The sequence below is a fragment of the Balaenoptera acutorostrata genome, chromosome 4, assembly GCF_949987535.1.
Source record: "Balaenoptera acutorostrata chromosome 4, mBalAcu1.1, whole genome shotgun sequence".
NCBI lineage: Eukaryota > Metazoa > Chordata > Mammalia > Artiodactyla > Balaenopteridae > Balaenoptera > Balaenoptera acutorostrata.
The window spans coordinates 123,826,621-123,840,689 of record NC_080067.1 but is presented as its reverse complement, the minus strand read 5'-3'; the positions used below and the strand labels follow the sequence as shown (position 1 = coordinate 123,840,689).

General features: G+C 35.1%; 1 protein-coding gene across 2 annotated transcripts in view; it reads right to left on the bottom strand.

The window, feature by feature from the left end:
* The window catches only part of USP25 (ubiquitin specific peptidase 25), a 139,122-nt gene that overhangs the window by 53,141 nt on the left and 71,912 nt on the right, over window positions 1–14,069 (bottom strand). For both annotated transcript variants that reach the window (XM_057545039.1, XM_057545040.1), the window contains exons 9-10: window positions 8,118–8,191; window positions 3,939–4,087 (exon numbers count right to left, since the gene is read on the bottom strand). In XM_057545039.1, the coding sequence (XP_057401022.1) occupies window positions 3,939–4,087; window positions 8,118–8,191 (223 nt within the window). The remainder of the gene's footprint in view (window positions 1–3,938; window positions 4,088–8,117; window positions 8,192–14,069) is intronic.

Below are 14,069 nucleotides of genomic sequence, written 5' to 3'. Positions count from 1 at the left end.
AGGAAAACATCTGATGCCTTAGGATGATATTCTCTATTCCATTTTATAATACCCAAACAAGTAGATTTCAAGTACTATTACCTTCATTTTTTCTTGCAATGCTTTAAATGTTACTATTTAAAAATAAATCTAAGGATTAACTTTAAATAGTTAACATACTTTAATTCATGGGAACCTACAATGGCCAACAGAAATGAAATGACCCAAATTGGCGGTATGCTTCTCTGTAAGCCATAAATAGTCCAGGAAATAGGTTCCATATCTTATGAAAGAATGTTCATAATATATTATGTAATATGTCTCTGTGTCGATCTGTTTCCTCCAACAGCAGTGACAGTTTATTCCTACTACAGGAGTGGAAGGATTTCACTTTTTCATTATAATGCTGATCAGGACAAGAGATAGCCAGACCATTCCCTAAATTCATTTACAAAAGTACTATGGGTATGTCTAGCTCTGTGATTTTTAGATCATAAGTACAGCAGGACATAAGTAGAATTTCAAATAATATAAAACAATGAGACTTTTTTCTTTCAAAATATTTTTCCATTCAGTGAAACTCTATACTTCATCCCTAATCTAACCGGTATGCCATGCTGTGAGACACAGGTCATTAAAGGTAAAAATGATGCTTACATTCTCCATATCTCAAAACACATATCATTATGATTACTATTATTATTACTACATTAAAAAATGAACTGACAGGGGTAATAGATTTCTGCAGTTATTGAAAAAAGAACTTAGATAATCAGCAATGGCAACAGCAGTACTCCTGAATTTACTGTAAATATAAATCTGACCTGTTAAAATATTTTCTAGAGAGAATGTGGCCATTTTTATGAGTTAATAGCTGATTTTTCTATTAATATGTTTAACTACCTTGCTTTTGGAAGATTACATGAATATGGGGGGGGTGAGGAACAAGAAAAAACAGACCTATCATTGCAAATTCCCCACAGAACACCAAACAAAGCTAGGATATAAACTAAGCACGAGAAGAGAAAACTTGCAATTCCAATTCAAAAATTAGTTTCAGTCATTTAATTGCCTTCACTCCTTTGCCCTATATATTTCCTATATAATATCTCCATATATCTAATATAGTATACGTAGGTATTATTTCTATAACTTAGTTTTTTAGTTAAAGCTCTGTAAAATTTCTCTCAGCACTTTGATTATAACTTGGTACAACTTTGTGAAGGGAAATTTGGCAGTACTTACATTTTTAAATGAGTATGCCCTGTGACCTAAAGATTCCACTCCTAACTATCCTTCATTCCTAAGTGCTCAAGGGTATTTACAGGAAGACATTCTTTGAAATAATTCTTTGTCCAACTACTATCTCACAGAAGAATTACAACAATTTAATTTTATAAATACAGGCTACACTGATACTATGCAGGTTCTAAATAGAATGATGTAAAGCTATATACTGACATGGAAGGATGCTCACAGTATACTGGTAAGTAAAAAAATGCAAGTCTCAGGACAGTATGAACAGACAAATACAATATTTGTATGTTCATAGCAATCGTCTAAAAGGATGTACATCATATTATTAGTAGTGAATAACCACACCAGAAGTGAGGTATTTACTCTTTGAAATTCTTTCTCTCCAATAGGCAATCAAAAAATAGCTCCAGGTTTCCTGGAGAGTATAACTCATCTACAAATGGCATACCATTTAATTAAAATTTAAAATTTATGATTTAGAAAAATATTTTGTAAGTAATTATCTTACATATAATCATTTTTAATTTATTCAGTTGCCTCTTGGTACATCATTACAGAAATGTAAACTCTTACAGCCCACTGGATGTTTTAACATAAGCAATTCTGGAGACTAGAGATCTTCCTATATTAGTTGGCCACAGCTATTTCAGCAAAAAAAAAAAAAAAAAAAGAGATGTTTTCTGTATCAAAGTAAAATCAATAATTTTTATTAAATAATAGTGTAAGAGATAAAAGGTATTAACATCGGGGATTATGCCAATTTAGAAACAAGCTTAAAATGCTACTCATTGGTCTTTATAGAGAAACAAAATAGCTTTTCTGAAGGACATAATGAAATAAGACTATAATTTAAGGGTGTTACTAAAAACTTTTAAGATATTCTGCTCTAGTCGGTGACAGGCACTTAAACCAGGCTGAATTATTATTGAAACTACTGTGTTCAGCAAATCTAGGCAACTGGTACTAGGAATCACAGGTAATCAAATTTGCTATTATCCAGACTGCTTAGAAACTGAATTCAGAGATGACAACAAACCATTGTGTATCTTAGGTTAGATGGGAAAACCTAGGCAGAAAATATATATAGTAGTATAGGGCATTCAGAGTATGAAGCCAAAGACAGAGGACAAACTAGATTTTTTAAAAAATAAATAATGGCAATCAGAGTCAACGTAAGAAAAACATTTTTAAAAGCTAGGAATATGTGAGAAAGATTATTTACCAATTATTAAATTATTTAACAATAAACCATAGTGTGTTTCATTTATAAGCTACTTTGACAATGTGAGGAAAATGCCATCCCTTTTTTCCCTGCCCAAACCCATCATTCTTTTATTTAATAGGAAACAGATCGCACTTTATGGGGCTCTGCTCACTTGTTCCATCTTGGGATCCTTGGAAAGTCCCAATCTTTACAGATTTGTTTCCCAATCAATAAAATAAATAAGCTTAATTTAAGTATTCTTAATTAAAGGTCTATATCAGAGTCATCTGTGGAGCTCTGGTGGCCATATACCATATCCCTACCCTAGATTCTGATTTGATAGCTTTGGAGTGAGGTCTAGGTACCTGTTGAGAATCACTGAAATAGATGCTCTGTGATGTAGAGAGAAAAACTATTTCAAATATTTTCTCTCTCTCACAAAAACAGCCAAAAAATAGTAAATATTATTTATTTCCTTTTTTGTTTGAGTATGTGAGGGAAGAAGAGGAAATGAGGATGGCGTTAGAATTACATCTTTTTAAAAAAGCATACAACTCAAATAAAAGCAATTTATTCTGAAAAATACAAGAACCTAGTCCCTTTTTAGATAAACAGAGATGCCATCACGTAATATTTATTAAGTACCATTCAGAATAAAGACCTTGGAAACATTTTTAATATGACTGAGACATTTCATTCAGTCAGTCAATATGTATTATGTAATTTTATCTGCAGTCACCACACTGTCCTAGGGATACAGTAGTGAATGGCACAGATGAAGACCCCCACCCTCATGCATGGAGTTTACATCTAGACAGCTATCAGCAATTGCTTAATGATGGCTGATTTTGGCGCACATATTCTGTCCTTTACTTTATTATTCCAGAAGAATATATGGATGGAAGGATATACAGATGGAGCTAGAGAGATGAATTGAGAGATGGAGATAGGTTATTAGACAGAGACCAGTGGAGACAGATAAATAGTTTTGTAATATATTTTTTTAATTCTTTCTTTCTTAAGAAAGCAAGTTTTTTCATCTGCCCTTCAGGCAATCACACAGTAATTTTACAAGAAAAGGAGTGTGGTGTTGCCTACTTGGGTGTGGACATATTCCAACAATATTTAATGTAAGTAACATATGTCTATATAAAATTCCACTCTAACATCAGTGTTTTTCTTCCTTACTTCCAGGACTAGCAATGCTGTAATGGCTGGTACCATGACTGTTCAGTCTTAAAAGACTGAACAGTGTCCTAAAGGAGGATTTTAACATCAAATTTTGAGAAAAATTTTTAAATGAAAATTTAACTTAGATTATAGACTCTATTGACTCTGCAGGTTTCTCAAATATGTATAAATTATCATAATTAAATCCAAATACATTTTCTGAGTATTCTCTCAATTATTAGTAGTTATATCCTTAGAGCCTTAAATTGCACTTCACAACATTTTAAGAAAGACCTGAAGGGAAGGGGAATAAAGACGCTAAACTCACCTCTTGGCCGGACTTTCCTGAATTTTCTGAATGTAAAGACTCAATTTCTCCTTCAATCATGGCAGCTTCTAGGCACTCATGTAGATCTTTGAATCCATTGACCTGAAGTGGGTACTGACCAAACATTTCAGTATTTTCAAATTTTTTACCTATAAGAGGGGGGAAATTAATATTCCTCAATATGGTCTTTTAGCTACTAAAAGTAAATAGATGTATATAGTAATTATCTCCTGAACCTGAAAACTATAACTGTTTATGCTCCAGACAGTAGTAGTTGGTATAATTTTCCTATTGGTTTGTACATGTACATATATATATTCACATCCAGCTATGCTATAGATATTACACACCCCATGTGTGTATGTATGTAATTATATACATGCATATGTAAGTACATATTATGTATATATGTATATAAACATACATATTTATATATATATGTTTATTCTTTAAAAAAGTACCTTCTAAGGGTAAGAGAGTGTGCTAACATTGAGAATATATATAGCAGTGCACAAAAGAGGTATGGTCTCTGAGCTGAGGAAACTCCTATCCTCTTCTGGAAAAAGACATTATACACATTAATTGTACATATAATTATGAACAAACAATTGTTTATTATTACATATGTTATATAAGGGGTGGTGAGACAGAGTGCTGTGAGAAGGTATAAAAACGGGGAACAAACTTAGTCTTTAGGGCTGGAGGGTGAAGCAGGGAAAACTTCCATAGCAAAATGACATTTATGCTGAGACTGTAAAGGTGAATGGGAGTTGGCCAGGCCAGAACGTCGGGGAGCCAGAGTATTCTTGGCCAAGCAACAGCACACGCAAAGACTTTCAGGCTGCAAAGAACTTGGCATGTTTTAACGAATTAAGGGAAGGAAAGTATAGCTTAAGGGAGCAAGATGGAGATGACAATGAAGAGTTAGGTGAGGGATCAAAATCAAATTCTTAACAAAGTCTAGTAGCCCTTGTTAAGAATTTTTTTCCAGTATATTCTGAATATAATGGAAAGTCACTGAATAATTAAATCTAGGAATAAGAGGCTCAGATTTATATCTCTGAAACATCCTTACGGTTTCTGTGTTAAGTAAGTGATAGACTGTTAGGAGACTATTATAGAATCTATCTAAAAATAAAGGTAGCATTGAATAGGGTGTTAGTAAAAGTGTATAAAAACAGATGAAATGACATACACACATTTATAAATATATACAAAAGGGAGCACCGACAGGACTTGATTGAATGGCTCATAGGCAGGATGGGGAATAGAAGAGACAGGAAGGTATCAAGAATGATACTCAGATTTTTAGCATGAACAACTGAATTGATTTTTATGTACTGAAAGGGGCACCAGTGAAGGAAGAGTAGAGGATTTTTTTTTTTACTTTTGTTTTAAGGCAGCAGGGAAAATCATTGGTTTAGAATGGCCCATAAGATTTCAAGTTGAAAAGAGCTGGACATAAATAAGTCTGTAACTAAGACTGGTGTGAAGCTATAAATTGGAGAATTGCTAGCTTATTGGTAGCAGGAAATCAAGGAAGTGAATGAGACTGCCCAAGGAATTATCTGACAGGAAGAGGAAGAGGACCTAAGCTGATTCCCAAGGATCTCCTACCTTTAGATACAGGAAGAAACTATAAATATAACTCATAAGAAGTACACACAGAGGCATGAGAAAGCCAAGATAATATGGTGTGATAGAAGCCAGAGAAGTGTTTGTATGGAAAGAGTGGGAAAAAGGGGGAGAAGGAGAGAGTGGAGTCAACAGCATTAATAGTTGATAAGAATTCAGTAAGAACTGAGAGGGATCCAATGGACTAACACACATGTAAGAAATCAATAACCTTAAAAAGACCCCTTTTAGAAGAGGTCTGGGGACAGAAAATGAAAGTGGGACAGGTAGAATAATTGGAGAGATAGCAGGTGAAAACAAACTTCTCACTTTAAAGGAGCTTATTTCTGAATAAGATTGACTGAAAAAGAGCATGTGAAGGGAGATTTTTTTTAATTTTAAAGATGTGAAATACCAGAACATGTCTAAATATTGATGAGGAAGACACAGTGAAAGGAAGAAGCTAAAGGTACAGAAAAAAAGCAAGATAATGGACAGAATAAGGCCTGAGTGAAAACATGAAAGGATGAGATTCTGAGCACATGTAATGAATAGCCATTGATATTAGACTAAATAATTCCACTATTACCTGGAGGGACAAATAAAAGAATGTGGTAGAGGTTGGAACGGATCCAAGTTGGGAAGCCTGAAGCTCATATATCTGAGGAACTCACTTTTAAGAACTATGATAAAAAAGTTATAAGCACAAAATTAGATTCAGGGCCTTAGCCAGGACCCATGGTTAGGCTTCATTAACTTCATGGTAAATCCATGAAATCTGAGTTAAGATCTTTCTCAGAAAATGAAGAGACAAAGAAATTAGATTAGAGGTAGAGAAACTGGAAATTGTTATTGCAGAAAATGGGAAAGAAGACAGTGATTAAACAAAACAAAGATGACTGCCAGGTAGGGTTACAGGCTTGGGACCAGTGAAGCTTAGAGTCACTACAACTTTACGATCCATTATAGTTAGCTCATCTGAGTGACCTTCTCCTAGCAACCGTCAGGTTCTCAGTACGTGCAGAGAGAAGAGGAATAGTTCCATGAGGGTCAGAGACTAGCCAGAGAGGTGGTGCCAGAAGGGAATGAGGGGAAAGAGTTTTAGAAACTGTATAAGGATGATCATAATGGACAAGGAAGGAAGTAAAGCAAAGACTGAGAAGAACAGAATGGAGGGGTCAATGGCCTAGAAATTCTAGAAGAGTTGAAGAAGTTTTGCAATAGAGTACTTTAGTAAACAAACTGAAAATCACCCCTAATTGAGAGTCACTAGTCTAAAAAAAGGCATTAAGAAGATATATGTAAAAATAATAAAGTGTTCTAAAATAAATTGTTAACAAAGCAAACACATAGTTCCCCTGGAAATGTATTAAAATCACATTTATGCAGCACAGTAGCCTTTAAACAACTTACCAAATCCAAGTACGAAGACTTCACTGATTAAGAAATTTTAATAATCACTTTTAAGAATCCAGATAATATAGGTAGAAGTGCTCATGAGAAGTATTATAAATAGTGCCCAGTCACAACCTGATTAGAGCTCCTCTACTGCTATATAGTGTTCTACTTCAAATAAAAACTGGTATGATAGTGTGGACATCCCAAATTGGAATACAATGCACTATATAAAATATTCCACTACTTATATAATGAATATTTAGCATTTGAGGCAAACAAAATGTACTAACACCTCAATATAACCTTTAGGATGTCTGATTAAATCCTGAGTTAGTGTCTACCTTTTTCCAAATCTCAAATTTAAAACTACATTCAAACAAAACTTCATGGGAATCCATCACTTAAGATCCTGAAGAAAAATTAATTTCCCAAATTTTATACTTTGGGTGATTTGGGTGAACTTTCAAAAGCTGATGTATAGGGTCATTTGGGAATAACAATTTTTCAAAAATGTATGCTTTGGGACTTAGTAATATTATCACTTGAAGTATATCTTATGAGTCAGTTCCCTGCCCTTGTTAGGAAAGCCAAAGAGTAACTGGTGAGGCCTGGACTTTACGTAACAGGAATAGTATCACTCAACTGATTTTTCAGAAGACAGAGTACAACTCTTTCTTGAAAACTATATTCTGAAGAATTTTATAATCACCCCCAAAATGGAAACCCTGCAATACCCTGACTATGCTAAATTGCTAAGTACAGCTTTCAACATGCATAGACTTAAAACCCTCAAAAACAGTGACCATCATACCAAGCCCAGTATTAAACTCCAATATTATTTTTAAAAGATCCACCAATTGCTCCCTTAATCCCTGTATCCTAACAATTCACAGTATCACAGAACCCGTCCCAGGCAAAGAACATCAGGACAGCATTAACTAAGTACCAAGTAGCATGTGACAATATACTCTGTACTTTCCTTTACATGCGCTCAATTCTTTGCTTTTTATATAAATGATTAGCAGTAACAATGCAGCAGAAACTACTAGACAGAGTAAGTCAAATTAAAATTAAAAACCATTTCACAAATAAAGTCACTATCATGACAAAGGAGCTAACAGCTAATAATATCTCAATTGTAATAAATAAGCAGACGTGTAACTATACCTTCAAGCACTCCCACGGCTAGGAATCTTCCATAGAACAACTCTACCATGGGGTTCTTTGGCTTCTCTTCATCCCTAAAAATCACGTTAAAAATATAAATGTGGTTATAATTCTTAATTTTTAGAACTGTAAATAATAGAGAAAACATTAAAAGAACAATAATATATGCCAAGACAATAACATTTATGTGGTTATCATGTGTTTGGCGCTGCGACTTACAGTGTTGGGCCAAGGTACTTAAATTTATTTTCCGTTTCTTCACCTGTCAACTGAGGATAATAATAGTAATGGAACTCACAAGGTTGTTGTAAGGGTTAAAATGAGTTACTATGTGGGACCTCGTTATAAGAAGACCTGAGTAGAGTCTGTATTCACAAAGTGCCTGATCTTTCCGTTATCATTTCGATTTTGAACTTTTGGTCTGTACAACACATGCTTATTTGCACTTGTTGGGAAGGAGGGAAAGCCACTCTTAATCAAAATAAATTTCTATAAAATTTTAATAAGTCATTTCCCACATTTACCTAGAAGAATGAACACTAGCCATCAGCAGTGAAGGAGAAAAACACCAGCTTCAACCCAGGTAGCTAAAGAGAAACTCCAATCTTTTATAAAGTTTCACGTTGCTGGTAAAATTAGTCATCTGTGAATTTTCCAAATTCTTTAACATATAAATTTGTTGTTTTTCTTTTTTGCTTGAAGCAAATAGAAACTGACAATTTTTAACTTTTTTTTAATGCTTTGTACCGTGTGGTCTAAAAACACAAAGTTTATTTTGGCCTTGCTATATAAAAGTATGTTGTATCCACAACTGCAGAGAGATTTTTCTTCATAAATTTTGTGTTTAAATTAGTAAAACTGATTTATTTTAAAAAAGAGAGAAGGACACTCTCTGTCTCTTGATATATGTGTTACATTCACCCTCATTTAAACCATAAAATAATTGGTGGGAAGTACTTCACTTAATCTCTGGAACAATCCTTTGAGGTAGTGTGGTGGTCATCAGTGCTATTCAAAAAGATTTCTGTCCCTCTACTTTTAGGTACATAGTAAGAAGCACTTTCCCATTTACTTTTTATTGAAATTTGAAAAAAATCTGAACTGTGATAAAATACACACAATATAAAATTTACCACCTTACCCATTTTTAAGTTTACAGTTCGGCAGTGTTAAGTATATTCATACTGTTGTACAACCAACTTCCAGAACTATTTTTCATCTTGAGAAACTGATTAAACAACTCCACATTCCTCCCTCCCGCCAGGCCCTGGCAACCACCATCCTAACTTTCTGTTTCTTTGAGTTTGACGACTACTGACACATCATATAAGTGACATACAGTGTTTGTCTTTTTGTGGCTGGCTTATTTCACTGAGCATCATGTCTTCAAGGTTCATCCATGTTGTAGTATGTATCAGAGTTTTACTTGTTAAGGATATTCCATTGTATGTGTATAACACATTTGTATTTCCATTCATCCATGGACATATCAGTTGCTTTCAACCTTTTGTCTATTGTGCTAATGCTGCTATGAATATGAGTGTGCAAGTATCTCTTTGGGACCCTGCTATCAATTCTTTCGGATATAAATTCAGCAGTAGAATTGCTGGATCATGTGGTTAATTCTTGGTTTTTTTCATCTTTATAGATACAATTGACCAACAAAATTGTAAGGTATTTAAAGTGTACAGTGTGAAGATTTGACATATGTATACACTGTGAAAAGATTTCCTCCATCAAATGATAATTATATTAGTATTAATTTTTTGAGGAACCACCATGTTTTCCACAGCAGCTGCACCATTTTACATTCCCATCAACAGTGCACAAATGTTTCAATTTTTTTCACATCTTCATCAACACGTGTTATTTTCTGTTTTGTTTTGGTTTTGGTTTGGTGAGGGTTTTTTTTGTTTTTTGTTTTTTGATAGCAGCCATCCTAATGGGTATGAGATGCTCCCATTAACTTTGAAGTTAAGTAAAGCACATGACTTGCTTTGCACAACAAAATGTGAGTGTACTTGAAGTAATGTGTGCCATTCCTGGGCTGTAACTTTGAGAGCCAATATCCTTTTCACTGATGTGGTGATCCCAGAATCCTGTGATGAGACGAAGCCTCTGTCAGCGTAAGGCCCTGTCAATGGATGTGCACAGCACCTTGCTCACACTCATTGGGCACAGCTAAGGCTGTGACATAAACCTCTGAAGTTCTGGAGATGTTGCCACAGGATTATCTAGCCCACCCTAAATAGTAGCAGGTGGCACTCTTACCTCTATTGCACTGGTAATAAAACTGTAGACTACGCTAAGTCACTTGCCCAAATTCACACAACTAGTAAGTGCTCAAACTGAAAAGCAAACTCAAGTCTGCCTCTAAAACCTATGAATCCTCCCACTATGCATACTTAATCTCTGGGCATTTTAACTCTATGAAAACACTGTGACAATAAAAAGGACTTGAGACTGATATGGGGGAGAGGAAGAATCCAAAGATTGTCTTTCTTGATGTAAAAGTCTATGAATCTTTAGACATAAATATTAGTATCTCCATTTCCACACATCATATTTCCATGTAGAAAAGCAACATTCCTGGTTTCTCTCCTTACTTTCACAGGCATACTGCATAGAAAGAGCAGTGACATACCAGGTTGGTGACTTCGGCAGAAGAAACTGGGTAAGAGCTGCTCGACTAATTCTGAATTCTCTTTCCAAATCTTCATATCTGAATTTTGGTCTGCTCTCCACTGACCTGTGGTATGCACACTGACCTTCCCTAAGGAGTCAGACAGACCAATCTTCTAGAAATTGTTTACCCTGTCCTTCTTTGCAACCTCTCAGAGGTCTTACTCTTTACTGTGCATTTAAGCTTTGAATATCAGGGACTAAGACTGTGGTTATCAACAGAAATGTAAGGAACACAAGTGAAGAGCAATTTAAAAGACGTGAGACTTCCACTGATATAACAGAAATGATATACTCACCACTTGCATGAACAAAAGCTAGACTGACACAAATAGCAAAGGCCAAAAGAAATCACTAAAGAAAACCTGTATCAGGGACACTTTAGCCTTGGGAATTAGGTCGACACAGAAAGAGTTCAGAGATCTAGGGCAACTGATAGAGTAACCTACTCAGTGCTTCCCGATCTTTTTAATGTCATTGGCGCACAGATAATATATGCAGAGAACTCTGGAATAAAACCACATGTTTTCTCATGATAACAGAAACAGGATCAATACCTCCACATACCTATAATCTGGCTTACCATGGCATAACAACTGGAAAGCTCTGTTCTAGATAGGCAGAGCATAGTGGTTCAAAAAGTTTTAGCTCCATAAACAGTAAAGAAAAAACAAAACTACTGAGAAATGAATGAGGAGAAGGACATATTTCAAATAAGACAATTTTAGATGAAATGGGAAAGTTCTAGCTTCTTTTTAAAACAGTTTTAGGAAATGGGGAGAGAACTTGTTAGTTACTAGATCAGAAAAGTTGACACTGGGACCCAAAGGAATTTTTCAAAAGTAAATGAGTAATAAGGAAAGATCTCCAAAATCAGAAAAGAATGATCCTTTCAGAAATAACCAGGATTCAGGAAACAGTCAAGTGGCAGTCTTCTAAGGCTAGAGATAAAATGTAATCAGGGAGCTGTGTTGCAGATAGGTTACTATATGAGCTGCTTATAGAAAATCTGGATAGATTCGAGGAGGAACTAGGGATTTCAGGGTAAAGCATTCAAAGAATTACTGAGAGAACTTCAAAGAGACTCAGTAATCATAGATGGGGATACAGATATTGTTCACATTCTGAGGAAACATGCTCAATAAATTTGGGGGGTTGGAACTCTAAGGAAAAGTATAAGGAACATGAGTTTTACTAAAGAGGAGCCAGGGTGGACAATCATAGATCAAGTCCACACATGGGCTGTCTGCTGGTCTGACAGGACAGAACCCTGGTGGAATTCTGCAACACAAAAGAGGTGAAGGTGGACAATGCATGTTTGAACAATAAATTACTTGGGCATACTCCTAACTCATATTTCACTAGATCTCATTATGAGGGCCCTATCAAGAAAATACAGAGGAGCAGGTTATACAAAAACAAGTTTATAGGGCAGAAAACAAAGTCAAAAGAAGAGAAAGAAAAGATACTCGTCCATCAAACAGAGCTGGTCCTGAATGAGGTAGAACTAAGAAGCAGGTTAAACTATTAAAAATTCAGCCAAGCCTTCCTTAAAGAAGAATGAAAAAAACGTATATGTAACTGAACCTTAAAGGGCTATCCCACCCAGAAAAAAAAAGTAGCAGAAAGAAATATACTCAAGGCCTAGAACTTTCAAAAGCTGAGGAAAGAGCATATCATAGAGATGATGATCTTCACTGGATGCTGGAACTCAGGTTTCAGAAGCATCAACCGCAGATTCAGTTCAGCAATCTGATGGGGAGATTTACCAAATGAAGCTAACCTGAAGAGAAGAAAGAAACTACCTAGAAAGCAGGTTTTACAGGCCTAAGCAATCCCATACCAAAATGCAATGGCAGCAACCACTGGGCACAAAAATATGTTATTAGAAAGAGCTTACATTCAATGCAGCACTGAGGGCCAGCAAACTGAAGCTCGTAAGAAAAATGTAACTTAAGAGTGCTGGTGGACAGAAAACAAGGGCACCTGACCAGAGCTGTTAGCGTCATAAACTTCTAAACATGCCAGGAAGGAAGTGGCTTTGTTCAATGCCACATTCTCAAGAAAGTTTCCAACAGTAGAATTTTTTCCCTCAGATACTGTAGATTTAGTGCCATAATCTCGAGAGATTTCTTCCAATGTTAGTTGTCTAAGACCAATTGGCCCTTAATGACAGGCATCTTGGCAGAACTAAAACCATGATGATTGCCTCCATTTATGACATTATCCAGATTTTCTGCTACAGTCTTTAGCAACAATAACGAGTCTGGATTGCACTAAGATCTAGGAATATTATAGCTGGACTGAAAGTTAAAGGGTTGAAGTTCTGCTTTTGTTTCAAAATTGTGAAAGAATGTTAATCATGTGTCCTAATAATTCTTCAAAATCTAAAATTAGAGTATATGAAATTCAACATCTGAAGGACTGAAAGAACTACACACATACAAGTGAAAGAGAATGCAGGCTTCATCTGAAGAACCTCAACTCAATTCAGGCACAGAAAAGACAGGCCTGTAGTGTAAAGGCTGAACAAACTCAGAAAGTCAAAAATGATTTCTTTTTTGTTAGACTGCAACCAAAGGGCAAAAGAATCTGACTTTTAAGTATAATTTGTTTGGATTTTTCCTTAAAAGATCAAGTGGATATAATTTGGAAACTTATTTTTCCCCTGAGAATTTGAGAACAAATGAGGAGGGCTATATAAAATTTTAGAAGCATCTCCTAGTTGCTAACAATATATAATTAGAATATTTTTACTTTAATTCAATCTCATTGCAGACTACGTTATTATGCGTTTTTTGGACAATAAGGCTGGTCATAATTTTAAAATAGAAAAAAAAATGATACATCTAACTAAGAAAGTAAAAGGCCTGTACTCAGAAAACTAGGAAACTGATGAAAGAAACTGCAGACACAAACAAGTGGAAACATATATGGTGCTCATGGATTGGAAGAATTAGTATTGTTAAAACGATCATACTACCCAAAGCAATCTACAGATTCAATGTATCTCTATAAAAATACCAAAGGCAGTTTTCACAACACTAGAACAAATAATTCTAAAATCTGTATGGAAACACAAAAGACCCTGAATACACAAAACAGTCTTGAGAAAAAAGAGCAAAACCAAAAGTATCAAGCTGCCCCTAGTAACCCAGCTGGAACCGGTCTGAGGTGGCACAGGGCCTGTGAGTTTGGTTTTAAGTGCCTGGTGGGAAAGCACATGTAAGTGCAACTCCTTTCTCGGAATGAGAAAATTATTGCTCAGAA